The 27,925-nt window shown below is 39.1% G+C and overlaps 1 protein-coding gene across 2 annotated transcripts; it reads left to right on the forward strand.

Moving 5' to 3' along the window:
- The first annotated feature begins 111 nt into the window (after nucleotides 1-111).
- On the forward strand, nucleotides 112-27,888 carry lrriq3.S (leucine-rich repeats and IQ motif containing 3 S homeolog). 2 transcript variants are annotated; one of them, XM_018260734.2, is made up of 9 exons: nucleotides 112-182; nucleotides 5,208-5,495; nucleotides 8,937-9,260; nucleotides 10,952-11,085; nucleotides 13,712-13,871; nucleotides 14,881-14,970; nucleotides 15,469-15,595; nucleotides 26,042-26,756; nucleotides 27,655-27,888. In XM_018260734.2, the coding sequence occupies exons 2-9, from the start codon at nucleotides 5,241-5,243 to the stop codon at nucleotides 27,845-27,847; spliced, it is 1,998 nt and encodes a 665-aa protein (XP_018116223.1). In that variant the 5' UTR covers nucleotides 112-182; nucleotides 5,208-5,240; the 3' UTR covers nucleotides 27,848-27,888. The 2 variants fall into 2 exon arrangements, with proteins under 2 accessions (XP_018116223.1, XP_018116225.1); XM_018260736.2 differs by having other exon boundaries at nucleotides 15,472-15,595.
- The last annotated feature ends 37 nt before the right edge of the window (nucleotides 27,889-27,925 follow it).

Here is a 27,925-nt window from a genome sequence, read left to right on the forward strand (position 1 = left end):
ATAGAATGTAAGCACTTGGTGTCTGCATGCAGTAAAGTGCATGTTACTAGGGGTTTCAGGCCCTGCCAAGGAGTCACAATCATTTGGTTCCCATAGCAGCCAAGAGTAACACAGAGAACCGCTCCCTTTTCTCTATAGTGAGCAGCAACAGCATTTACTGCGATCTGAGCTGACTGTCACAGGTAATTGTATCTAATCATGCATGTCTTTAGCAGACCCTTTTAGATTCTCACATACAGTTGAAATAGATACATTAATTTTCCCCCCTGCTGCGGCTTTCATGATGTTTCTGACGATTTACTGGTCTGGGAATCAGAGAAGTAAATTTTTTTGCACACATATATACTGTAAATATTTATAGTTTTCATTTTCAAGGTAAACTTCAGTTCTCTGTATACTCCTAGGAAATGGCTATGGGAGAATGTTAAAAACTGTAATATAGAGCACAGTTGTAAACCACTGAAAAACAGAAAGTGGTAGAGCATAAATAGGGAACAGATTTATTACGCTACAACCCACAGTATTCTCCAAGTAACTGTCCACGAGGGGAAGCAAGGGGAAAAAGTGAAATCTAAAATACTATGTATTCTATATATATTTCTCAGCATGTTCCAGCCTCATGCTACGTCAGGTTGCTGAGAGTTTAAGTTGAGCAGTAAGACAAAAAGCTGATGGACAAAACAAAAATAATTACCTAAGATACTGTACCCACTGGCATTTGTATTTCAGTTTTCGGTGCTATTTTATGCATTCTACCATGCTACAATACAAGTTTTAATTGATTTTACTCTGCTCAGAGGGTTTAAAGACTAATTCCTAAATTACTACGGCACTCATCACATTCCCAGATGCTGACGCATGCTTCAGGGATTAATGAAGTGAGGGGAAAAAGAGAAATTCCTTGCAATCTCTTTCCACCTGTTATTTGCTTGGATCAGTCCCCACACTTGCCTGAAAAAGTCCTCAAGCTGCCTGGGGAGAATGCCTGCAGCAATGCCTTGCTAAAGCTAAAACTGGACATTGCTAGAAAAATCAGCCACACATTTTTATGTGCTACATTTTCAAGTTATAATTTAAAAAACCTTAACCCATTTATTTAGGGATACGAAAAATAAAAGAACACTTGTGGATTGGTATACACACATCTACTAAACCACTTTTTGTCCTGCTTTCAACATAAGAGAAAATGAATATCATGCATTAAATTTTCTTTTCCTAATTAATAGATGTCATCATCATTCATTCATTAACAAGATAGTGACCTCCATCCCCACTGCCTACTGGAACATATTAGCAATGAACCATTTCTGTATATATGACTCATCATTTAGGAAGAGTTTTGGGTATAATGTGTAAATATGCTAAATCAGGGGTCTCCATCCGCTGGGCCGCGGACATACCTGAACTGAGCCAAGCCTGAATTTTGACGTGGGCATGCCGAATTTGATGCCCCTCCCCTGGTCCATGCAAAAGATTTGATCTTTACACCGGTCCCTGGGGCAAAAAAGGTTGTGGACCGTTGTGCTAGACCGCTGTGCTAAATAACAACTTTTTATTTCAGCTACTTCAAGAACCTACTAGGGATGTCTTTAAAATGTTGTTTAATGTAAATGTCAGTATATTCCCCTTGTAAGCTAGGAATGTAGTCACAAAGCAACACCTTTGTGGCTTGATAGAAGTGTTGGTGTTGAGGTTGGTAAGAAAAGATGTTTCTAAGGCATTCAAGTTAGCCAGAACAACTGAAAGATTTATCAGGTACAAGGAGACCAAAACATCATGCAAGCTAAAATTGAAATGGAAAAGGGTATTGCAGCAAGGAGTAAAATGGTGCTGCTATTCAAAAGGGGATCCTGTTCTCAGCATCAAAACTTAAACTATAGACTGGTTAGTCTGACATCATAATTTTGCCTCTCTATAGGTCTCTAACAAGGCCTCACTTTGAGTAGGCAGCTTACCTGTTAAATAGATCCCTCTGTCAAAGGGGACCCGTCACCCAAAAAAATTATTCCAAATCCAATGTATCACGTTAGTCAAGCAAAATTATTTCAACTACATTGTAAACTATTTGAATCTTCAGTCTGGGACTTTATAATTATAGCAAGCAGGCAGGAGGCATTTTGTGGACACTGTTCTTAAGACAAGTTTTGCATCATCTAAGAATCTTGTTTGTGCATCAGAATGGGGGACCTGATGTCCATCCCCATGTACTGGCTACACAATTAAATGGTTAAGAGAACTGGGGGAATATGTGGAGAGCAGTGATATCTAGGAAGTGCTGAATGGAAAGTGAAAGTAATTGCCTGCCCCGCCTCTATGCCTAAGGCATAGAGGTGGGGCAGGCAATATTTGATTGACAGCTGAGATTTTTAAATAAGTTTACAACAGCTATGAATGCTTTAATAAAAAAAAAGAATTTGTATTTCATGTTTAACTTGAAAAGGACTTTTATTAAACAGCTTTTTATGTCTGGGAGACAGGGCCACTTTAAAAGAAAACCAGGCTAATAGTAACTGTAGATCTAATTCTCCATTAAACAATGTAAATATCAGAGGGAAAAGTAGTTTTATCAGATAAAATGGGCAAGCTGGAGTTAATTGCATTTGCTAAAAACAATGATATAATTGGTATCACTGAGACCTGGTGAGATGAAACATATGACTGGGCTGTTAATTTAAATGGCTACATCCTTTTTAGGAGGGATAGAGGGAACAAAAAGGGTGGATGAGTTTGTCTCTATGTAAAGTCTGAGTTAAAGCCATGCTCGAAAGAAATAACTATGGCACTGGGGAGGGTGTGGAATCTCGGTTGCGGTTTCAGCTGGGTAAAAGGTTAAACAATTATCATTGGTGTATGCTACAAACCAGGACCAGGGCCCACACCCCCTCAGGGCCCCCCGGCAGTCTGCGCGCCGCGCATATCCCGGCCAGTTCCGTGTTTATGGAGGGGGGCAGGAGGCCCGGGTGTGCGTCCTGCACCAGGGCCCGCCCCCCTCTAGTTCTGTTTCTGATGATAACATAGTCTCCTTTGAGATTTCAGATGTTGCTGAGACAGCTCTATAAAGGAGTAACTAAAACACTAAACTTTACATTTATATAAAAGTAAAAATACTTTTTGTTGATTTGTCTGATTCACTTGCTTTCTCCAGTTATCAGCCTCTCAGTAAGCTGTAATTAGTATAGATATTGGTATTTATAGTTTATGTGAGCTTATGGAGGGGACAGTATGAGTGTGTGTATGTATGGGCACTGGATTTCATTTGGAGGGGTTGAACTTAATGGTCTTTTTACAACCCATCTTAACTCTGTAAATATATGCAAAAACACTGTTTCCAAAAGTTTTCTCATATGCTGAGTTCAATCGGTAGCGTTGAGAAAGAGCCTAAAGCGACATCTCTAAAACTCTGCCTGTATTGCCCAAAATATACTAATGGCCCTATTAGAGTGTGCCTCAAAAACCTTCTAGAACCTGTTTACCCTTCAAATTCACAACACAATCCAGTTGCTTATTTCAAATCTGCATCTGGCTAATGGTCACTATACAACCGATGCATCAACACAATGCATTAAAATATCATTAAGACATCGGATTTCATGCCATTTTTGTCACTGGTGTTATGAGTGTTTATGATTGTATGTTAAACTTTTAATAAATTCGCAAAGGGACCAAAACATTGCTTCCACAAAGAGAGTACACAGAGAAAAACTACTATCTGTGGAACATTTGTGAATCCATACATTTAGGGGGGCTATTTTTTAAAACTCAAATTTTTCACATTGTATTAAAAATTGAAATTCAGCCTAACTCTCAACCATGATCTGGCTTAATTTACTAAAAATTTGGATCTAAAATCGTATGTGTGAGAAAAGTATCAACAAAATTGCGCGACAATTCTAAACATTTGAATTGTTGGCCAAAAAGCTCACATTTATCAGATTATTGAATGAAAACCACAAATTTTATTGAAAATTATCAAACAAAAACCAGCTTCAAACAACCCCAAACTCTTGAAAATGCAAAAAGATGTGTAAAAGGGACCATCTGCCATTGACTTTTACATGACTTTGACAGGTTTTTGCTAGAGTATTTACAAATTCGATTTTTAGCAGCTTGAAAATTCAACCAGAAAAATTTGAGACTTAATAAAAAGGGCTACTAAAAAGTGCCTTACCCTTTAAACAAAACAGGGATTGTTTGTCCATATATTGCAATATATTTAAGCTGGCCAACTACGTCAAAGTCATCCCATATCTGGCCAGTCCTACACTCAAATTGCATCTGATTGCAGGTAAAACTTAGTCCCTTTGTAAAATGTATTATAAACCAAAACAATTCTTAATGAATCAGAAGTGTAGGACTGGCCAGATAAGTGGTCACTTTGATGTAGTTGACCAGCTTAAATATATTGCAAAATATGGACAAACCATCCCTGTTTTGTTTAAAGGGTAAGGCATTTTTAGTAGCAGTATGCACAAAATGTCTCTGTCTTAAATATATTGATAATGGGTTGAGTGCAGAGGACCTCTTGTATTTGTCTATTTGTATTTTGTGGTCACAGCCTCATTGCACCCCCGCCTAATGTTTTAAAAAATTATGATGAGCACAACTTTCCCTTGTTTGTTATAGCTTAATAAATAGGTCCTTAATGTAGCTACCCTTATGTATTCTAAATAATTTGACTGAATCTGAAAGGTGCCTCCTATATACCTACCTACCTACCTATGTACCCAAATGGATTAGCATTTCCAGCATTTTCTCCATTTATTTAATTAAACCAGATAATCTAGCAAACATAAAATCTATTTATGTCCATCTAAGACTTGAGTATATAAATATAACATATATTGGGGTGTCCTTCCTGTACTCATTCTTTAGATATTAGATATTCAGCCATTTCCATATTATGCCTGCCGCAAAGTAACAAAGTTGAGTAGCATGGATACATCAAATACTATAGGTAGTTTTCCTTCAACATATGCTCAGGGAGTAAATGGATCTTTTTAATGATATTTTATTTAAATTCTTCAGTTGCCTAAGGAAGGCAATATATTTCTCTTTCATAAACTGTTTGCTGCTCTGGTATCATTCACACACAACACTACACACTGCAGTGCAATATATCAGAGTTAGTAGTAATATTGCTATATTTTATGGATACACTAAGACAGATTTTATGTATAGTCTCATATTGAGTTTTATTTTCTTGCTAGGACTCTGGTGGATGGAAGAATACACAGGACAGCATGGAAGTGAACTACCTTTTATCAGCATCAGAAACAATTTTTCTTAAACATGGAGTTTCTTGTGATAACTGCACTGCAACAGAGCTCAAAGAAGTTGCTCTTCTACATTTAAATAAGCAGCTTTTGAAAGAAATAAATATTATACAATACTGCATATCACTCAAAATCTGTATCTTAAGTAACAATTACATAACAAATATTGATGCCCTCCGAAGATGCTGCCATATCACTAAATTGGATTTACATGGAAATCAGGTAAACAATCAGTGATACACAATAAACTCTCGTACATAACAAAATTATCAATGTTTTGCACAATGCTTTTTTCTGGCTCTCTATTTTTTTCAATATTTCAAGTTCATTGGGCATTATTTTTGTGGGGGAAAAAAAATACATATATACACAAATGCTTTTCATAATCAGTATTTTTGTCCATTTAGAGTTCCACTCTCATTTACAACGTATAAATATATAATAAGCTTTGCAATTAAGAAAAGTTTTTGCTATAGCTAATTTACGTGCCAAAACTACCTTTCAGTTAGGTACCTCACTGAGCTGGAACATCACCTTTTTTCTTTTTATAATTATATGAATTCCTACTTTTCTTCCTTAATAGATCCCTCATAAATATGGACAAGGTTCACAGCTTGATCTCTAACTCTGTGGGGATTCAATTTTTAAAAATTTAACTCATAGATAAAGTTAAAGTCGTGTTTTTTATACCTTTTTATTTTGCACAGAATACAATCAAATCACAAGATAAAGGTAAAAGGCAGAAGCAGCATGTTATTAAATACACTGACTTAGAGAACCCTTGGGAAATTGTTTATAGACATTACAGCAGCTACTTGAAACACATTGGGGTAATTTAGGAAGTGAACAATTTGTGGATATGTAATTAAATGTTCTTGGAAATCTATGTCCACAAGTCAGTAAATATTATGCAAATGAAGGTACTGTAGGCAGGGCCATGATATATTGATCTGTGCTGGTCTTGAAGCATAACTGCTTTAATGCCTCTCATTTCCAATTTAATGCTTCAGAGATGTACTTCTCACTCTAATATAATAATTTGCTGACATTTACTGTTGTAAAATATAAGGATATTAATAATCAGGGAGTTCCAAATACTGTATATAAGCACTTGGCCTTGGGCCTTGTTATTTAATATGGCATTGAAACTCCTCAGATACCTTTAATATCCTTATATTATACAATAGGGGGCACAATATTTGTTATAAAAACATAATGGTTATACAAATTATACTATAATCTGAAGAAGTGGTAAATTTTAATTTACTTTGAAATGCTTGGGGAAAAAAACAGCATATCTGCTTTGATATTTTTACCAATACTTATACAAATGTACGTCTTATGCTGCATATTTACAACATACAATATTTATGTCTTAAACATGTTTAGAATCTCCTAGCCCATATGTGGAAAGTTCTTCTGCATGTACCAAAGTTCTATTGCAGATATATAGAACATGATCAGTATGTCATGATTCTTTTGTATCACATATTTCCTGCTGTAAAAAAAATGATTTAATCGATCGATCGAACGATTTTCCCAAAAAAAACTTTGACTTCTAAAAATACTGGCTATAGGTTCTAGGAGATCCATATAGGCTAACATAGCAATTTGGCAGATTTAAGGTGGCGAAGTGTCGAAGTCGAAGTTTTTTAAAGAGACAGTACTTCGATTTTCGAATGGTCGAATATTCTAATTTTTTTCAATTCAAATTAAATTTTGTCCTATTTGATGGTCGAAGTACCCAAAAATTACTTCGAAATTTTTGAATTCGAAAATTCACATCGAAATTCACTTTGACTCCTTAGTAAATGGGCCCCTAAGTGTCGATGGAGATACGAAACGCATAAGGCAATGCCATGGATACCAAATAAACACTGGTTTTATTTATATGTATGTTTTAATCAAATGCAGCCCAAAAACCTTTGTAGCCCGTGATAACATTTTAATAAGGATAATTACCATTCTCTGGGGGATAGTACGGGTGCTGTAGTAACTCTTACTACATTTGTATGAGCATAATCATGTCATTTTGTTGGTGGTCTGCCTCATCTTCTGCCATTCCAAGAGACACTAAAAGCTAGCTTTGAGCTTTGTGAAATTATCTCTCTTAAAACTGTTCGAATAACTTTTTGAAATGCCTACATGTACAATAAGATCTATTTTATTACGGTGATAAAAATGCAAAAGGAATGCATTCTATTTTAAAATTAATTTTAGTCTGGTCAAAAGCAACGTGTTTTAGTATCAGAACAATTCTTTTCTTCAATGGCTTTAGACACCACACATTGAAAAGAGTTTGAAGCATCTAATTTATTTTCTTTAAGTTAACCAGAAGAGTTTCCTGCGGAAGGACAATAAGTAGGATTTAATTGCAAGAGCGTAATTAATTTCCACTCAACTTTCTCCCAACTGACACTACTTTTCATCAAAACTATAAATGCAATCAAAAGTTTCAGATAACCATTGTTACACTAATAAAAATGAATTAAAAAGTACAGCTTAAATATATCTTTTTCTCCTTTCATTTAAGGGTATTGTTTTATTTTTGTCATGTTAATACATTCAGATAGAAAGTTACATATGGGCAATATGTTTATAATATCCTCTTTAAAGGAAAATAATTAGAAAACATGAGTCCAACAAGTATGAAGGGTAAAACATGGTTAACCTTTTATGTGCTGCAGATAATCTGCAGCACTGGCACTAACGTTACAGTGTGCTTCTGATTCTGGGTTTGATTATATGATGTCGAATTTTGATCACCTGTGGCTAAATCTGCCTGTCATACAAAGGGTTAAAAAATATAATCAGTCTTGACATTAATGAGCTCTCTATACCTGAGCCGTCTTTCTATATAATTCAGGACCGAATTTGTAGTATCTCTTTTAGATAAGTCAACTAAATCCTCTAAAAAAAAAAAAGACTTCTTTGGCAAGATTTCAAATTTTGTTTTAATAAAAATATCTAATTAAACATTAGGACAGATTTGTCTCTAGCAGTCAATTCAGATCAACAGAATATTATTGTATTTTATAAAACATGAAATACTGTATAATCATAACATTGTTTTTTGTGAGATGATATAAAAAACTGCTTACTCCTTTCTCTTACTTCTAAATGTACATTTATTTTGGAGGCTGGGTCCCCAGCATCTGTGAAAAAATGCACAGTTAAAAGTTTATAAGTGTGAAACTTCCTTGCAACCTTGGCATGTATATACTGAAGGACTGCTCTGTTTTTTCCTTTTTGGGGGCCTTTCAATATTGTACATGGCTCCCTCAGTTTTAGACAATATTTCTTACTTTGTGCTTCTGGCCTAACCCAATCAACAGTGGATTTTATCAATTAACTAAATCTAAATTATGAAAGAACCCCTATCATCTCACTGTTGTGTCCGTATCACATTTGAACCAATGGAATATGAACATCATGTAAATACTAAATCAAAGCTCTAGACTAAGGAAAGAAAGGCATTATCATTCCTCTCTCTAAATGTTATAATATCTTCCACAATAATCTGAAAACCAAATGGGTTCCAGTATTTTGTTGATGATGCATTATTTGTTATTTAAAAATGCTGTTTGTTTACATATTTTCTTTTTGTCAAATAATTATAATGTTTACTAAATTTTAGTAAGTTTTGGCTATTTTTTTTTCCAGATCAAGAATCTTCCAGATAAGGAGTTTTGGAGTGAATTGAAAGAACTAAAACTTCTTTATCTACATGATAACCAAATTGGTAGTTTAAAGACTGTTGAAAAATTGTCTGTGTGCCCTAATCTAAAAGGTTTAACTTTATATGATACACCTTTAAGCCTGCATAAACACTACAGACATTCTGTAGTCAACAGTATATGGTCACTCAGTGCCCTGGATAAATATGCCATTTCAGATGAGGAAATTGTGGAAGACTGGTCCCTTCCAGACAGGTTTAAAGCGTTATCTCCTCATTTTCGTGTGAATTTGTTTCCTGTCCCTAACAGGGTAAGGAATTTTTTTTGAACATTTTAGACTAAAATACTGATTATTCTAAGTATTTTAATATACTATTGCTCTGTGAGTTTACAATGTTTTTGTCATTGCTACTTTGTATTACTTGTATTTTTATTCAGGTACTCTACTATTCATCTTCTAGTATTTAAATCAAAGTCTGGTTGCTAGAGTAAATTGGATTCTAGAAACCCTATAACTGCTGAAACAAAATATGAAATACATTTACATCATACAAAAAATTAATTTGAAGTTGAACTACATCTTTCATCTCTGAGGATGTCTCAATATGTGCTGTAATAAGACAGCATGGTAAAGAAGAGATCAGGTGGTGTATCAAATCACATCGATCCCATGCACACCCCTTATTTAGGGCTGGTTGCTCTATAGCTTGATATAAATGGCCTCAGATTATTTCCTTATAAGAAGTTATATGTATACCTTCACATATGTTTATGTTTAACCTTTGACCTAGGCACATTCCTAAATTTTGCATATTCAGTAGCCTGTGTGTAAGTTAGCAAGTAGCAAGTGTGCCAATTAGAATATACCACGTTACCATCTATCCAATGGTTTCTAAAATATGGTCATTTGTAATGTTGAAATGGTATAAATATATGTGCTAACAACAATAATAATAATAAGAAAGGATAAAATTATCACTTCTTGGTCCAAACTGAGTACCTTACTGTTCTAAAGTTATAGCTAAGCTACCGATTCTTGCCCTGAGGATTTAGCTTTCCTAATTGGAGCTATTGTTTAGTTTCCAAAATATATTGATGTGTGCACCCTTCCATATACAGTATTGTACATAACACATTGTTTTGGTTGTGTTTAGATGTTGGATCTTTTCAATATACATCAGTTTCCGTATCAGTGTGTTGCTTGGTTTAAAGAAAAAAGGAAATGCTGGTTAAAATTCCTCCCAGTGTCACTTCTGCCATGAGGCAAGATAAAAACATTGCTTTATATAGCATTGTGTGGCAAGTTACTGGGGACAACAAAGAACTGAAATGATGTTTAAATTATTAACCAGAAATTTGTTTTTTATAGTTCAGAGTGTAATTTTTGGGGTGGTCACCTCAGATGACCCTAATTTCACACATGGCATGACTGCATTCTTTTTCTACAATGTATCCACCCTCTTCTACTTCTGTCTGTTTGTGTGCCTGCTCAACATTTTTCATATTTTTTAGGCCTGGCAGGGATGGATGAAAATCTCAATCTTTAAAAGGGCATGAACTCAATAATTCAATGGGGATGAATTACATCACCACAATGCCCTTTGATCCTTTAATCTAATCTCGCTTTTTTGAAACATAACAAACACAACATTTTGGAAACCTGGAATACAACATTGTCATTTAAAAACAATTATGATGGCACACTAAGATGCACCGACCAACTAAAGGACCCATTTGTGCTCAGTGCAAGGATTATTTATAACTGTTGTACAGTATGTAATCTTAACTATCATTTTGTCATAGCATACGGCTATGTTAGCAAGTTTATGCTAGATCAATTTACAGATTCTAAGTAACCATAATAATGAATACCAACAACAACTATCTGTGATTTTCTTGGTTGTATCTGGTATTTATACATCTTAAACAAACAGTAAGTACTTATAGATATCCTCATAGTTAAAGCCAATATTAATTGTATGTATGTTGCATTCTCTTCAGGATATTTGCTTCCAGAGTGAAATACTATCTGTAACAGCCATTCTTACAAACATCAATCATATTCTAGCTAATCATTCTCCAGTGCTAATTCTTCAGAAACATATAAGAGGTTATTTAACGAGAAAGAAACTTGGGTGAGTAGAAATTTATTGTTACTTGCTAGCACTGTAGTTTTAGAAAAATTGACAAAAATAAAAAAGCAAGCAAACAAAGAAAAAAATCTGAGCTAGTTTATTCACCTGTAAAGCATTTGTGCCCTTGTGTATCATGAACATGGAACACTTTAACTGCAATAGTCATCTGTAAAGAGGCTGCATGTCCCATAACCCTATTCTGCTGGGCAAAATAACCTCTAACTCTGCTCACTCCAGAGAATAATATGATGCATAAAATTTTCTTTTTCGGTTCATTGAAATACATCGGCCTACAGCAGCTCAGCAGTCCGTGGCTCCTGCAACTGTAAAAAAAGACAAATATAGTATCTGGTCTGCAGCTCACTAAGAATGAAAAGTGGGGTCCCTATTTAAATACTATTATCAGTTCTATGTGTAGTATTTTTTTTGGATGGGTCTAAGAATCATATTATCCCTCATCTGACCAATGGTTATGGGGCGGAAGTTGGTAGCTAGCCTGCTTTATTCTTTTGCTGGTATCGAATTATGGTCCTTTTTTTGTAATTATTAGAACCTCTTGGTTAATTTTATGCACAGTTTGGAATATAATATCTGAAATGCTTAGGCCCTGGGGTTTTCTGGACAGGGTTTTTTTAAAATGAATTTAGATTACCATGCCTTGGGTCTACTAAAATACATTAAAACATGAAAAAAATGTTGATGTATGCAGATTTGTTACTATCAAATACTAGTTTTTATTAATAAAGAGAAAAGGGAAATAGATTTAAAAAATAAAAATGATTTGGTTAAACTAGATTCTATGATTATTTGGAGCTTTCCCGATATTGTATTTCTGATTAGCGTATTTCTGATTAACTTATTTCTATGCTGAGATTTTGATGCAGCACTAAGGGGCAGATTTACATAGGGTCGAATATCGAGGGTTAATTAACCCTCAATATTTGACTGCCGAATGTAAATCCTTCAATTCGAATATCGAAGTCGAAGGATCTACCGCAAATAGTACATTTTAATCCATCGATCAAACTATTTTTCTTAAACCTAACAATTGTTAGAAAGCGTATGGGGACCTTCCCCATAGGCTAACATGGCACCTCAGTAGGTTTTAGGTGGCGAAGTAGGTGGTCAATGTTTTTTTTAAAGAGACAGTACTTTGACTATCGAATGGTCGAATAGTCGAAAGATTTTTAGTTCGAATCGTTCGATTCGAAGTCGAAGTCATAGTCGAAGGTCGAAGTAGGCAATTCGATGGTCGAGGTAGCCAAAAAAAACATTCGAAGTTCTAAGTTTTTTTTCTTCTATTCCTTCACTCGAGCTAAGTAAATGGGCCCCCTAAATCTCAAAATCTCAAAATAGTTTTTTATGTCACACTATTTAATGGTTTTAAAAAATCTTAATAAAACATGTTGTTTGTAAAAGTGTTTAATCCATCACAAGACATTATTTGGTAGAAGCTTTGAACACTGTTCCAGAGTAAATTTGGTCTATTCTTTGGTCTCTATAAATTAACACTGCCCTGTTGTATTGAAAAAGTTTAATAGGCTATTTTTTTTGTAAAAGACAAACACTTTGAACTAGTTCTAGATTGCAATGCTGTTGAGCTCACATTCTTATTTTTGTTATTTCTGTATGAATTCTGGCCATGAGCTTAAAACCTAGAACATGTAGGTTTCAGGCAAAGAGGATAAAGGATTGTGTTTGGATATATTTGTACTGTACTGTTGAGATGTTGCTCAATGTTAGAGAAGAATGGCATAAACTTTCATTTTACCTAGCTACAATGAACTCAAGGCTTTTTTTTTTTTTTATAATAATCATCCTTGCCAAAATAAAACAACGTGCCCTTAAATGTCAGTTCCTATGCAATATATATTTTTTTAGTTTTGAAGGGCTAGGCTATTTTTAAATCCATGTTCTTGAGATCATATTATCCTCTTTAGACTTTAGGCTCTGCTGCTCAGTTTCTCTTAAAAGGGTTATGATGTTGCAGGTGCACACACATTTCTAATGTGTCAACCCTGCTTCAGGAGTTAATAGGAAAGGCATCTTTCAATGTAAATTGGAGACAAATATACAGTATATATATACATATATACAGCCTGTTCGAATGCAGAGTGAAAAAAACAGGAGAGAAGAAAGTATAAAAGTTAAAAGGTGCTGTTGTCCTGTTCACTCTTATACAATTATACAGTTTTCTGGCACTCAGCAGATTAAGGTGGCATAAGCAGCCTTTTATTTCCTTAATGGTTGCTTGGGACTGAAAACTGGCATGTGTCAGTTTTGACTATGAACTGAGTAATATGCTACATGTTCACTTTCCCCTCTGAGAGTGTGTGTGTCTTTGAAAGAAAGCGCAGACAGAGAAAGCCGCTGAGAGTTAGCTGGAAGCTAAAGTGAGCTCTGGGAGTGAAAGGAAAGTGATGGGGACATAAAACAGAAAAATTAAGTATCCTTATACAAAATGAAATAAGATTCAGAAAATCCAATCTTGAATATGGCTGCTGTGCAGATATCCATTATTAATGTATAGGGTCACATTGTAACTCTTCTTCTTCCATATATTACCCAAGGCTTAAAATATTTCCACAATATACTGGAAATAATACATTGTATGCTTTTTTTGTAGCCTTATTTCTCACCTGAAAAGGCAACGAGATGAAATACATATCTTTCATGGACCAAGAAAAGAGGATATAAGTAATGCTCAGAATACAAAAATCCTGACACATAACTTTCTTACATTACCCTTTTGTGGGGATGGCAAAAAGCTACCTATAATAAAACAGGTAAATTTGCATACATTTCTACAACTATTAGGTGGTAGGCTGCTCTCATACATTACCCATACATTTACATTGAGTAAAGTGTGAACACCATAGTACACATGTGTGATGGTTAAATGTGTGCCCTTAACTAAAACCTCCATAAAGCAACAACAAAAAACAGAACACAAGTTTATCATTCCGTCTGAATGCAAAATAAATGTATGACCAACCTTGTAATACATATTTGTCTTCTCTTACCATATAAAAAGGGACTGCAAATTACAATTTGGCTTCCTAAGTACATATTAAAAAAAGTTCAGCCTGTGTGTAATGTGATGCCAAAACAAAGTTTTTTTCCTCTGTACAATGCAACATAAACTGCAGTGGCAGCTACACAAATATAAAGACTGGATAGACCAAATAGTTATCTAATTGGTGCAAAGTTTTTTTTTCTTGTAGCCCATACTAAGTACCATGTATTGAATTCTAATAGTGATGGGCGAATTTATTCGCCAGTGGCGAATTCATGGCAAAAATTCACTGGTGTCAAATTTTTTTTGATGGCTGCAACAATTCTGACCCCAAGGACAATTTCGACACCGGCGACAATTAAACGGACACCCATTGGGGCAAATTCATTAACCGGCGGAGTTGCGCCAGCGATGGCTTCGCCACATTTCACCTGGTGAATATTCGCCAGAGCTCCGCAATTTCAAGATGCAAAGTTGCGCTCAGCAAAGCGAAAGGTAGCAAAGTTGCTCTAGCGAAAATTGCCAGGCAAAGCGATGTTGCGCTAGCGAAGGGGAATTTGCATACGGAACTTAAAGTTTGAATGGATGTATATGTTACAGCAAATACATAAAACTACACAAGCCCCGGGAACCTTAATGAATGCAAAATTTTATTGCCATACACATGTGCCCAGAGTATAGTTTATGTGCCATATGTTATGTTTGTTTTAGTATATGTTGAAATTCCAGTACTTGATCACTGTTTCATGAATGCTCATATTTTCTAAATATTTATTCAGGTATTGAGACCAGGTGACTGCACACCTGACAACGATGAAGTGGTACATATAAATGTAGATCTAAGAAAATTACATAAGGATGCAATTGGGGTAAGTAATACACTAGACTGGGCAATGAATGACCTTTTAGCTACCTTATTTATACCCACTGACAGGTTAACCCCAAATTATGTAGGGAATCCTAGCACACTTGCCCTGGACCACTGGCAATGGAAGCAGAAATATTGTATTTGTCATGAGAATAAACTAGCAACATTAGATTAGACAATTTTCTCTTACCATGGAAAAGAAACAGCATTAGAACAGTTGAAGATGGTGCAAGGATTGATGGTCATTATACTTTGTTTATTTTTCCTTTGTATTTATCTAATGTAAAGATTTTGTAAATTCTGGTTCTGCTGTAGGATGCCAAACATAGTCACTATTAATTGGTCATATGGGCGCTATTTGGGCTTCTGTGTACGTGAAATGCCAGGGCCTTTATTAAATCTCAGTTAGGACTTATACCTTCAACACAGCCCTAATCATATGATAGGGAAATGTAGAGGATTTATTTAATAACTGATTATAATATATAATTTATTGCAGCAGGTGCCCCTCGAAGTAAATAATATTTATGGAGCAGAGAATGAAAAACAAAACCCTATACCTTCCACTGAAACAGAATTAATAAGGGATGAGAAAACACATAAAGAAAGCAGATCAAAACTAAGAGGTTAGTGTTGGACTTCTGAAATGTGTTTCAATGTGAAAAGAACTCAGGAGCCATAGAAAGAAGCGAGTGAAGCTATTGTTTCATCCACTGTAGTCCATTAGAGGTATGACAATACTTGGGAGTTGCTTTAAATGTGAGCTTTCTCTGACAGTTTCTGACCTGCAAAGCAACTCTCAAGGGTTCCCAAGGGACTGCACAGTGCACAAGCTGATAAATGACTTTGGCAGATGTCAAAGGACACTTCACAAAAGTATATTTAAATACCATTTTTCTTCTATCCTTGTATTTTCTTATTGTGATGATAAATCTATACTGTAACAGTACTGTATATACTAATATTACAATAATATACCATATTTTATTTCCTGAATCCTATTACAAAGAAAGACTTACATAGTCCGCCTTGTTTTGTGAGATTAGAGTGGTTATGTATTCAAACAAAAACCTCTTGTTACATTTAAAGGAGAACTAAACCCTAAAAACAAAGGAATGAATGAATGAAATGCTGTATTTTATATCTGTTGTCCAGAACGGTCTGGACTTGGTCTTTTTCAAATAAGGGGTCCATCATTTCGGTCTCCCTATTTTAAAGCTACTAAAAAATCCTTTAACATTAATTTAACTCAATAGAATTGTTTTATCTATAAAACAGAATAGTTTTATTTTAGCTAGGATCAAGTACAAGGTACTGTTTTATTATTACAGAGAAATATGTTTTTACAACTTGGATGAATTCGATCAACCCAAAAACTCAAATTTGAATCAAATTTGGTTCGAATTTTAAAAATTCAATCTGAGTTTTTTCTCCAAAAAACCTCAAATGTCAGGAAGGCTGCAAACAACTCCAAATTGATCCCTGGACCTCTACCGTTGACTTTAACAGCAATTCGGCAGGCTTTAGGTGGCAAATAGTCAAATTTGAGTTCCTAAGGCCAGAGTATGATAAATCTCAAAAATCAAATTCAAATTTTTTTTAAAAACTCAAATCGAATTTCAATAACTCCCTAGTCGAATTTGACAGTTTTGAACATAAAAAAAACAATTTAGAATTCAAATTTTCAATTCGATCCTTGATAAATCTGCCCTTATATTTTATGCATGCAATATATTTTGAGTGGGTCCCGAAGCTCAGTAATTTAGAGCAGCACAGAACATGTTCAGTGATTGAATCGGCAGAAAATAAGTTACTAGGGCATCTTCGGAGGCACAGATCTTTGCTACTGAAGAGCTGTGTTTATTTGGGCTGGTACAGAATCTTAACATATGTAGCATTTGCAGTCTACGTCTTTGTTATGCTTTAGTTTTCCTTTAAAGGGCACTTTCAACTATGCCAACTGTTTACTTTGTTTGATTTATATATTCATATATTCTTGTGCAAATTAAAATAGTTTTTTCTAACTGCATAAGGAAATAAGTCATTCTACCACCTTCCAGTCATAGTATTTTAATTCTGTACAAGTATAATCAGTGGTTTGCACCTAAATTGCTAAGAATGGTTTAACATCCAGAGGGGAGACAAAAACGCACTAGAAAAGGGTATAATATGCTTACTGTAAGCTTGTTTTCTTATTTCTACGTTTCTTGTGTAAACAAGAGAAGGAAACATACATACAAATCCCATGTAGATACTGTATATTATTGTGATCAAGTCTGGCATCTATCTGGTTGCATGTCCCTGGCATCACCCATGCATGCTCACTCTAATCGAACTACACAGTAAAATACATGACAGAATTATTGTTGGAATGATGCTGGCCATAGCTTTATTAAAATTATCACAATAACAAGCATTTCTACAGAAAGTATATACATCACTATCAAATACAATTGAATAGAAAAAGGCAATAACTGTGTCATGTGGAGCAATGGTGCCATACCTGCACATCCTTTGTCAGTTTGCCCTTCCATAAGATAAACAACATCCTCTAACTTCAGTGTTTCTGGAAAGGTTTCCTATTCGTGGCATTTAGCCTGACAAGGAAGCTATAAATTGCTGTGAGTTGGTCAGAATACATATATTATCTAACCCCAGGTGAATTCAAATGTGCATACTCTTGAAATATCCACACTGAGTTATCAGCAAGGGTGACATATGAGAAGGTACATTTGTGAGGATCTAAAAGGGACAGAGAATGAATGCCAAGCAAGCTAACACCGCAGTAGAAAAAAGAGTAGTCAAAAAACAAAGAAGGTAGCAGTGTGGAGATGACATTATTATTTTGTTAATAAATTCATTCCTTATGGGTCATCTACAAAGCAAAATGAAGGGTGCAAGAAGCAATAAAGGAATATGTTACTATGACCAAACAAAGACTCAAATTGGTAAATATGGTCATATTCATAATTAGTTAGTTACATAGTTAAATTGGGTTGAAAAAAATACCAAAGTCCATCAAGTCCAAATAAAACCCATTGCACTTACATACACACACTCACACTGACCCCTCCATACACTCACAAACTATATATACCAATATCTATATTAATTGCAGATTTTAATATCACTATAGCCTGTAATATTATGTTTGTCCAAGAAATCATCCAAGCATTAAGAGAATCAGCCATAACAACATCGTCCAGCAGTGCATTCCAAAACCTCACTGTGAAGAACCACCTGCATTGCTTCAAATAAAAGTTCTTTTCCTCTAGTCTAAAGGTGTGGCCTTTGGTGTAGTGATCTATTTTATGGAAAAAAGTACATCCCACTATCAGTCTATAATGTCCTCTAATGTACTTATAAAGAGAGTAAACCTGTTCCCTCACAAGCATCTTTTTTCCAGAGAGAACAACCTCAACCTTGATAATCTACCCTCATAATTTAAATCTTCCATCCTTTATCCCTACCATCCATTAACCAGTTGCACTAGTGCATTAACTAGTTGCATGTATCTGCTCTCTTTTCAGCTCATTTATATCCCTCTTAAGGACTGGAGTCCAAAACTGCACTGCATACTCAAGGTGAGGCCTCACCAGGGACCTATAAAGAGGCATAATTATGTTTTCATCCCTTGAGTTAATGCCCTTTTTCATGCAAGACAGAACTTTATTTGCTTTAGAGGCCACATAATGACACTGCCTGGAATTAAACAACGTATCTACAAAAATTCCCAGATCCATCTCAATTAAGGATACCCTAAACACCCTGCCATTTAGTGTATAACCCATGTTTATATGAATTCTGCCATAACCTTGCATTTATCAATACTTGAACCTAATTTTACAGTTTCAAATTGAGTCAAACCACTCTGCAAAGTGGAAACATCCTGCATGGAACTTGCACAATTTAGTATCATTAGCAAAAATAGAAATGGTACTTTCAATGCCCACCTCCAGGTCACTAATAAGCATGTTAAAAGGCAAATGACCAAGGACAGAGCCCTGCGGTACTCCACTAACAACACTGGTCCAATTAGAAAATGTTCTATTTACCAACACTCTTTGTAATCTATCTTTCAAACAGTTCTCTGTCCAAGCACAAATATTATGTTCCAGGCCCATATTCCTTAATTTAAACATTAAACTTCTATGTGGAACTGTCTCAAAAGCTTTAGCAAAGTCGATTACAGTACATTGACTGCCATCACAGGGTCAAAGTTCCTGCTCACCATCTCATAAAAGGAAATTAAAGTAGTCTGGCAAGATCTGTTAAGCATAAACAATGCTGGCACAAACTCAAAGTATTATTATTTGCAATGAAGTCAAGTATCTTATGGCTTCTTACCCATATGAAAAGCTTTTCTACCACTGATGTCAAATTTACTGTCCTATAATTTTGAGCTGAGAACAGGATCTCTTCTTTAGTGGCACCACATTAGCAATTTGCCTTATTAGTCTGTGTGTGGCCATAATGCCTGACCAAAATCCACTTTGGATGCCTGACCTAAAATATATTCTTTTCCTCATTGAATATCAGTAATCTGGGCAAACCATCAATAATAGATCTGTGAATTGTGTCTTCAGCTTAACCACAGATTTGGTTGCTTGGCAAGCTAAATAATTTTATAGCGTGTACTCATTTGAAGGGGTTTAATAAAATGAAGCCACATAAGCCATTGGTCAGACATTTAGTACAAAAATATTATACATATTTTTATACCACAATTTTACTTGATGTTGCCTATAGTTTAATTAAATTCCTATAAAATATGCCCTGAATTTACATTTATATGTTGCATGGAAGTTCCTATACTATTATTAACGTATTTTTTGAGTGCCAACATATTTCACAGTGCTGATGTGTGCTTTTACACTCCATCATATGATTGCTAGACAGAAAGATGCCAAGTGCCTTTAGCCTGTAAATGTTGCATATTTTATTGCTAATTGTTTGGGTAAAATGCCAGTATCCCATTTTTGATGACAGACATCAATTAGATGGTATGTGGTGGCACAGCAGGGGTGCACAGCCCTCACTACACTCCTGACCTAGACCCAGGAAAAGGTGTTGCGACATAGATTTGTGGTATATCCTAACCTTGAGTATGCAGAGATATTTTGGTCCCAGTCATTAAAAGAAATGTAAAGAATGTATTGACATATGACTAAATTGGTAAAAAGAACATGACAATTGAACTATGAGTAGGGATGGGCAAATTTGCGCCATTTCGGTTCGCTGAAAAATTCTCGAATTTTGCACAAAATTCGCGAAACTGTGAAAAATTTTCAAAACAGTGTCCATTTTTTTTTTACAGAATTTCACCAGGGAATTTTCGTAGCCATTTCACAAATTTATTCGCGGGTGACGAATCACGCAAATTATGAGTAGGATTGTCAAAAGTGTGTTTATTCTCATTTGATAAAAGATGGTCGCAAGGGGACATTATTACTCTTTAAACGTACATTACTCTCAGGTATTGCTGGGATTCGAGCCAGGGACCTTTGGGTTTCTGGCTCGATACCTTAACCATTTGGCCAGGTGAGCAGCCTGTAGAGTTGCTCGCTATGTGTAACCTGGCTTCTGCAGTCCCAGCCCAGCTGCTGCCTGATTGGCCTCTCCAGCCCCAGCTCAGCTGCAGCCTGTTTGGAATCTACAAGCCCCAACCCAGCTGCTGCCTAGCTTAATCAGCCAATCAGGGCTGACTTTTCCCTATTTAAGGGCAGCACTTAGACCACTCCTTGCCAGAGCATTGCATGGTTTTCCTAGTATTGTGGCAGCGCCCCTAACTAGGTAGTTCTAGCGCTTGCTCCTTTTCCCTTGTTATTCCGCCTTGTCTGCCTGTCCTTGTCTTGCTTTACCTTATCTTGTACCTTCCCAGCCTTGACCTTGATCCGAACCCTGCCTTGTACCTTGTACCCCTCCTCTTGCTATCTTGCTCCAGTCCTCCTCTTGCTATCTTGCTCCAGTCCTCCTCTTGCTATCTTGCTCCAGTCCTCCTCTTGCTATCCTGCTCCAGTCTCCCTCTCTTGCTATCCTGCTCCAGTCTCCCTCTCTTGCTATCCTGCTCCAGTCTCCCTCTCTTGCTATCCTGCTCCAGTCTCCCTCTCTTGCTATCCTGCTCCAGTCTCCCTCTCTTGCTATCCTGCTCCAGTCTCCCTCTCTTGCTATCCTGCTCCAGTCTCCCTCTCTTGCTATCCTGCTCCAGTCTCCCTCTCTTGCTATCCTGCTCCAGTCTCCCTCTCTTGCTATCCTGCTCCAGTCTCCCTCTCTTGCTATCCTGCTCCAGTCTCCCTCTCTTGCTATCCTGCTCCAGTCTCCCTCTCTTGCTATCCTGCTCCAGTCTCCCTCTCTTGCTATCCTGCTCCAGTCTCCCTCTCTTGCTATCCTGCTCCAGTCTCCCTCTCTTGCTATCCTGCTCCAGTCTCCCTCTCTTGCTATCCTGCTCCAGTCTCCCTCTCTTGCTATCCTGCTCCAGTCTCCCTCTCTTGCTATCCTGCTCCAGTCTCCCTCTCTTGCTATCCTGCTCCAGTCTCCCTCTCTTGCTATCCTGCTCCAGTCTCCCTCTCTTGCTATCCTGCTCCAGTCTCCCTCTCTTGCTATCCTGCTCCAGTCTCCCTCTCTTGCTATCCTGCTCCAGTCTCCCTCTCTTGCTATCCTGCTCCAGTCTCCCTCTCTTGCTATCCTGCTCCAGTCTCCTTCTGCTCCTGTCTTGCTATCCGCTCCAGTCTCCCTCTGCACTCTATCCCCAGTTTGATCTGATCTACGCCCGCACCGTCCTGTCTGTTCCTGTTCCACTCCTGCCCCGTCCAGTCTGTTCCTGTTGAGTCGTCGCCCTCTTCTTCCTTCCTAGTCCAGTCCTGATCTTCGCCCTCTCCTTCCTGTTCTGCACCTGATCCAGACTGACTCTTCACCCTCATCAACCTGTTCCTGCTTTCCCTTCAAGTGTTCCCTAGGCACATACAGCTCCTGCCTCAAGGACTCGCCCTTTCCCTTCAGTCTCCACAGCTCCCCCTACCTAATCCTTGACAGAATGCTCTGGCCACAAGAGTCTGCAAGGGCTGTGCCTTCTGACCTGATTCCCAAAAAGACTGAATACTCTATTTTGACCCGCAGATACTGTGATGGCTCCCCAAGTAAAATTCCTATCTTTCTAGAGGAAGTCCTGCTCCTTTCAGAGAAAAAACACTTTCTAAGTGCTCCTCCAGTCGAGCAAGTTTTGGAGATCATTTTCTTCCTGCTAGAAGGTGAAGCTCGTTTCTGGGCCGAGAATTTACTGAGCAGTAAATCCCCTTTAATCTACAATACTGCTCAGTTTCTGTTGGCATTCCTAGATAAATTTGCCTCAGTTCCCAGGCCGGCTATCCCTCCGCAGTCTGCTCCAGTTCCAGGGCCGGCTATCCCTCCGCAGTCTGCTCCAGTTCCAGGGCCGGCTATCCTTCCGCAGTCTGCTCCAGGGCCGGCTATCCCTCCGCAGTCTGCTCTAGTTCCAGGGCCGGCTATCCCTCCGCAGTCTGCTCCAGTTCCAGGGCCGGCTATTCCTCAGCTGTCTGCTTCAGTTCCCTGGCCTGCTACCCCTCAGCTGTCTGCTTTAGTTCCCGGGCCTGCTACCCCTCAGCAACTGCTTCCCCTGCAGCATCGGCTGCCCACAGCTCCAGAGGGGCCTACCCAGCAGCATCGGCTGCCCACAGCTCCAGAGGGGCCTACCCAGCAGCATCGGCTGCCCACAGCTCCAGAGGGGCCTACCCAGCAGCATCGGCTGCCCACAGCTCCAGAGGGGCCTACCCAGCAGCATCGGCTGCCCACAGCTCCAGAGGGGCCTACCCAGCAGCATCGGCTGCCCACAGCTCCAGAGGGGCCTACCCAGCAGCATCGGCTGCCCACAGCTCCAGAGGGGCCTACCCAGCAGCATCGGCTGCCCACAGCTCCAGAGGGGCCTACCCAGCAGCATCGGCTGCCCACAGCTCCAGAGGGGCCTACCCAGCAGCATCGGCTGCCCACAGCTCCAGAGGGGCCTACACAGCAGCATCGGCTGCCCACAGCTCCAGAGGGGCCTACCCAGCAGCATCGGCTGCCCACAGCTCCAGAGGGGCCTACCCAGCAGCATCGGCTGCCCACAGCTCCAGAGGGGCCTACCCAGCAGCATCGGCTGCCCACAGCTCCAGAGGGGCCTACCCAGCAGCATCGGCAGCCCACAGTTCCTGTGGGGCCTTCCCTGCTGCCGCCATTGCCTTCAGCTCCAGAGCCAGTTCCCCAGCAGCCTCCGCTGCCCATGGCTTCAGCTAGGCTTCCCCGGCGACTGGCTCCCCACTGGCTGCCTCCTGCACTTGTGCTGGCTCCCCAGCAGCTGCCTCCTGTACCCATGCCTTGTCCTGTGCCCCCAGAAGTGGGGCTTCTGCCTGATCCTGTGCCCCCAGAAGGGGGGCTTCTGCCTGATCCTGTGCCCCCAGAAGGGGGGCTTCTGCCTGATCCTGTGCCCCCAGAAGGGGGGCTTCTGCCTGGTCCTGTGCCCCCAGAAGGGGGGCTTCTGCCTGGTCCTGTGCCCCCAGAAGGGGGGCTTCTGCCTGGTCCTGTGCCCCCAGAAGGGGGGCTTCTGCCTGTGCCCCCAGAAGGGGGGCTTCTGCCTGGTCCTGTGCCCCCAGAAGGGGGGCTTCTGCCTGGTCCTGTGCCCCCAGAAGGGGGGCTTCTGCCTGGTCCTGTGCCCCCAGAAGGGGGGCTTCTGCCGTGTCTTAACACAGTGACTGTACCAACTCATAAAATGTTCAAAACCCAGGCACTCATGTGGAGGGCACCCGCGAGGGTGGAGTTGCCTATACTGTTGCCAAGTCCCAGGGCACCCGCATGGGTGGCTCTGCCAAACACCTGGGCACCCGCCAGGGTGGCTCTTCTGAGTCCCAGAGCACCCGCCAGGGTGGCTTAACAGAGTATCAGAGCACCCGCCAGGGTGGCTCTACCAAGTATCAGAGCACCCGTGAGGGTGGCTCTTCCAGGTCCCAGAGCACCCGCCAGGGTGGCTCTACCGAGTCCCAGAGCACCCGCCAGGGTGGCTCTACCGAGTCCCAGAGCACCCGCCAGGGTGGCTCTTCCGAGTCCCAGAGCACCCGCGAGGGTGGCTCTACCGAGCATCAGAGCACCCGCCAGGGTGGCTTTGTCGAATATCAGAGCACCCGCGAGGGTGGCTCTACCGAGTTCCAGGGCACCCGCCAGGGTGGCTAATATTATAGCATTACCTCCTAGTTTGGCACCCGTGTGGGTAGTTCTGCCCATAGAATTGCCAGTTCCCCAGGCGCATAAAAATGTTGGTCACTGTGGCGCCTGGGAGTCACCTTGTGAGGGGGGGGATACTGTCAGGTATTGCTGGGATTCGAGCCGGGGACCTTTGGGTTTCTGGCTCGATACCTTAACCATTTGGCCAGGTGAGCAGCCTGTAGGGTTGCTCGCTATGTGTAACCTGGCCTCTGCAGTCCCAGCCCAGCTGCTGCCTGATTGGCCTCTCCAGCCCCAGCTCAGCTGCAGCCTGTTTGGAATCTACAAGCCCCAACCCAGCTGCTGCCTAGCTTAATCAGCCAATCAGGGCTGACTTTTCCCTATTTAAGGGCAGCACTTAGACCACTCCTTGCCAGAGCATTGCATGGTTTTCCTAGTACTGCGGCAGCGCCCCTAACTAGGTAGTTCTAGCTCTTGCTCCTTTTCCCTTGTTATTCCGCCTTGCCTTGCCTTGTCTGCCTGTCCTTGTCTTGCTTTACCTTATCTTGTACCTTCCCAGCCTTGACCTTGATCCGACCCTGCCTTGTACCTTGTACCCCTCTCTTGCTATCTTACTCCAGTCCTCCTCTTGCTATCTTGCTCCAGTCCTCCTCTTGCTATCTTGCTCCAGTCCTCCTCTTGCTATCTTGCTCCAGTCCTCCTCTTGCTATCCTGCTCCAGTCTCCCTCTCTTGCTATCCTGCTCCAGTCTCCCTCTCTTGCTATCCTGCTCCAGTCTCCCTCTCTTGCTATCCTGCTCCAGTCTCCCTCTCTTGCTATCCTGCTCCAGTCTCCCTCTCTTGCTATCCTGCTCCAGTCTCCCTCTCTTGCTATCCTGCTCCAGTCTCCCTCTCTTGCTATCCTGCTCCAGTCTCCCTCTCTTGCTATCCTGCTCCAGTCTCCCTCTCTTGCTATCCTGCTCCAGTCTCCCTCTCTTGCTATCCTGCTCCAGTCTCCCTCTCTTGCTATCCTGCTCCAGTCTCCCTCTCTTGCTATCCTGCTCCAGTCTCCCTCTCTTGCTATCCTGCTCCAGTCTCCCTCTCTTGCTATCCTGCTCCAGTCTCCCTCTCTTGCTATCCTGCTCCAGTCTCCCTCTCTTGCTATCCTGCTCCAGTCTCCCTCTCTTGCTATCCTGCTCCAGTCTCCTTCTGCTCCTGTCTTGCTATCCGCTCCAGTCTCCCTCTGCACTCTATCCCCAGTTTGATCTGATCTACGCCCGCACCGTCCTGTCCCTTCCAGTCTGTTCCTGTTCCACTCCTGCCCCGTCCAGTCTGTTCCTGTTGAGTCGTCGCCCTCTTCTTCCTTCCTAGTCCAGTCCTGATCTTCGCCCTCTCCTTCCTGTTCTGCACCTGATCCAGACTGACTCTTCGCCCTCATCAACCTGTTCCTGCTTTCCCTTCAAGTGTTCCCTAGGCACATACAGCTCCTGCCTCAAGGACTCGCCCTTTCCCTTCAGTCTCCACAGCTCCCCCTACCTAATCCTTGACAATTACAGGACATAGACAAATAGCAGGACTGGTCTGTTTTTACTTTCAAAATAACTTTTGTATACAGTGATTGCTGAATAAGTTATTGAAAACCTCCACTGTATGTCTGTGTATATATATCTATAAATGTGTGTGTATGTATACTTCTATATATGTATGGATATGTGTGTTTATGTGCAGTATAGAAGATCCTGACATGTTGCCAATTGAGTAGTCCATAGGAGAAAAAAAAATCAAAAATAAGTTTTAAAACAATACCCACATTTTAATTCAAGATTTTCTTATTATTATTTTTTCTTATTGTATTCTTATGTGGCTCATCATTTTTATGCTATTTTAGGTCAGGCAGAGCAAAGCCTAGCAATAGAGAGCAATACACAGTTTAGACTGTTTGGATTGAAAGCAATTGTCCATGAGTCAGACCCTTTAAAAGAAAAGCTCATATCTCATGAAGAGTCAGCAAGAGATATTCGTCACTCAATTCAACAACTTCATTCAATTCTGCCGACTAATCCCGAACCAGTGTGTCATGTACAAAATGAGTTGGCACGTAGAGCTTTTGAGGAAACAAGTGGCTCTTTGAATCTGAAACCATTATGGGCCGTAGACAGAGCTTTTGAAAAAAGGTTGAAAAGTGACAATCATGTTCAAAAAAGGGATTTGGTTAGACAGATGCACTTTGGTAAACAGCAAGCAACAGCTAACATTGAAGATTTTTTACAAGAGAAACAAAGACAGTCTATGGAACAAAATGAAAAGTACTGCACTCAAATACAGCAACATAAACAACAGAATCAGCTGACTAAATGTAACTTTATTGGAAAAGTTAGGAAGAATCATAATAAATTCATTCAAGAGAAGGAGCTGAAAGTATCAGAGCACTCATTTGTCAAAGAATTTAATACAAGACTCACATCTGTAACCAAAACTCTGCAAAAACATGACAGAGTGATGAAAAATGACAAGGAAATGCAAGAGAAGACCCAAGTACTGCAGGATTTTAAACAAAAGACAGACAAACAGAAACTGTTAAACAAAACCCTCAAAGAGCAAAGGTAACGTTATATTATTATGTGTATATACTGTACCTGTTCATTACAGCCTGGTGCACCATATTATGAGAAAGCCCTTCATATTGAAAACTAAACTCCAGGTCCAAAGTATTCTCTGTAATAGATTCCATAGCAGTATATGAGCTAAACATTTAATGTATTGTAAATAAATACTGGTGTTGTGCATAAAAACATATGGGGCAATTTTTATGTATAAAAATATATAATATAACATATTTAAATAATATCTAAAATGCCAAATAAAAACTTTATACTGAATTTCATGATGATATTGAAAACTATTGTTTTATCTTACCTTTCAATAAGCCATCCTTTTATCTAAGTACTAAAGAAAAAAATAAGGAATCGGTTTATATAACACATTTAAAGATACAATGCTCCTTAAAATATATGACTTAGCAATGCACAGTACACATATTACAAAATGTGGATTTCAAACAAAAGCATTAAGTTCCATAAAGTATTATTGAGGGCAATTTCTGGACTTCTAAATGGTCAGATTTAATCTGGTGAGAGACGTATTTACTAATTCAATTCCAGATTTTTACATGAACTTCAATGGAGTTTTTATGTGACAATCAATAAAAATTTAATCTGGACCAAATTCAATTCCAAATTGCCCCATAGATTTATACTGAGTTTTCATGAGATAAACAAAAAGATAAAAAAAAAATCAATTTCAGATTACTCCATAAACTTCAGTAGATTTTTCACATGATAAACTGTGCAATAAGTTTATCAATCTGGTCCAAATGTGAAGATTTCAATAAGTGACAATGAAACACCAAATCCAGCTTTATTACTTTCTTACTATGCCATCGTACGGATAATATGTTAACATGTAATTTATGTAACTATTTATGTTTTTTTTTTTTTTTAGAAATCTTGTGCTTCAAGAAGAAAATTCTTCAGAAAAGATAGCCCTTGCATCCCATACCCTTCAGGAATCCAGCAGTAGATTACTCGAAGCCCGGACTCATGTACGGACGTTAAAGGAACGTCAGGTTACTGCAGAACCTATGGTTACAATACCTGTTGATCAATCTGTTTGTCAAAAAGTTGCATGCCTGTAATTATAATCATGTTAATAAAACTGAAAAATGCTTAAATATTACATATCTTTACACTTGATTTAGGGTTAAGTTAAAAAA

Source organism: Xenopus laevis, chromosome 4S, assembly GCF_017654675.1.
Source record: "Xenopus laevis strain J_2021 chromosome 4S, Xenopus_laevis_v10.1, whole genome shotgun sequence".
Classification (NCBI taxonomy): domain Eukaryota; kingdom Metazoa; phylum Chordata; class Amphibia; order Anura; family Pipidae; genus Xenopus; species Xenopus laevis.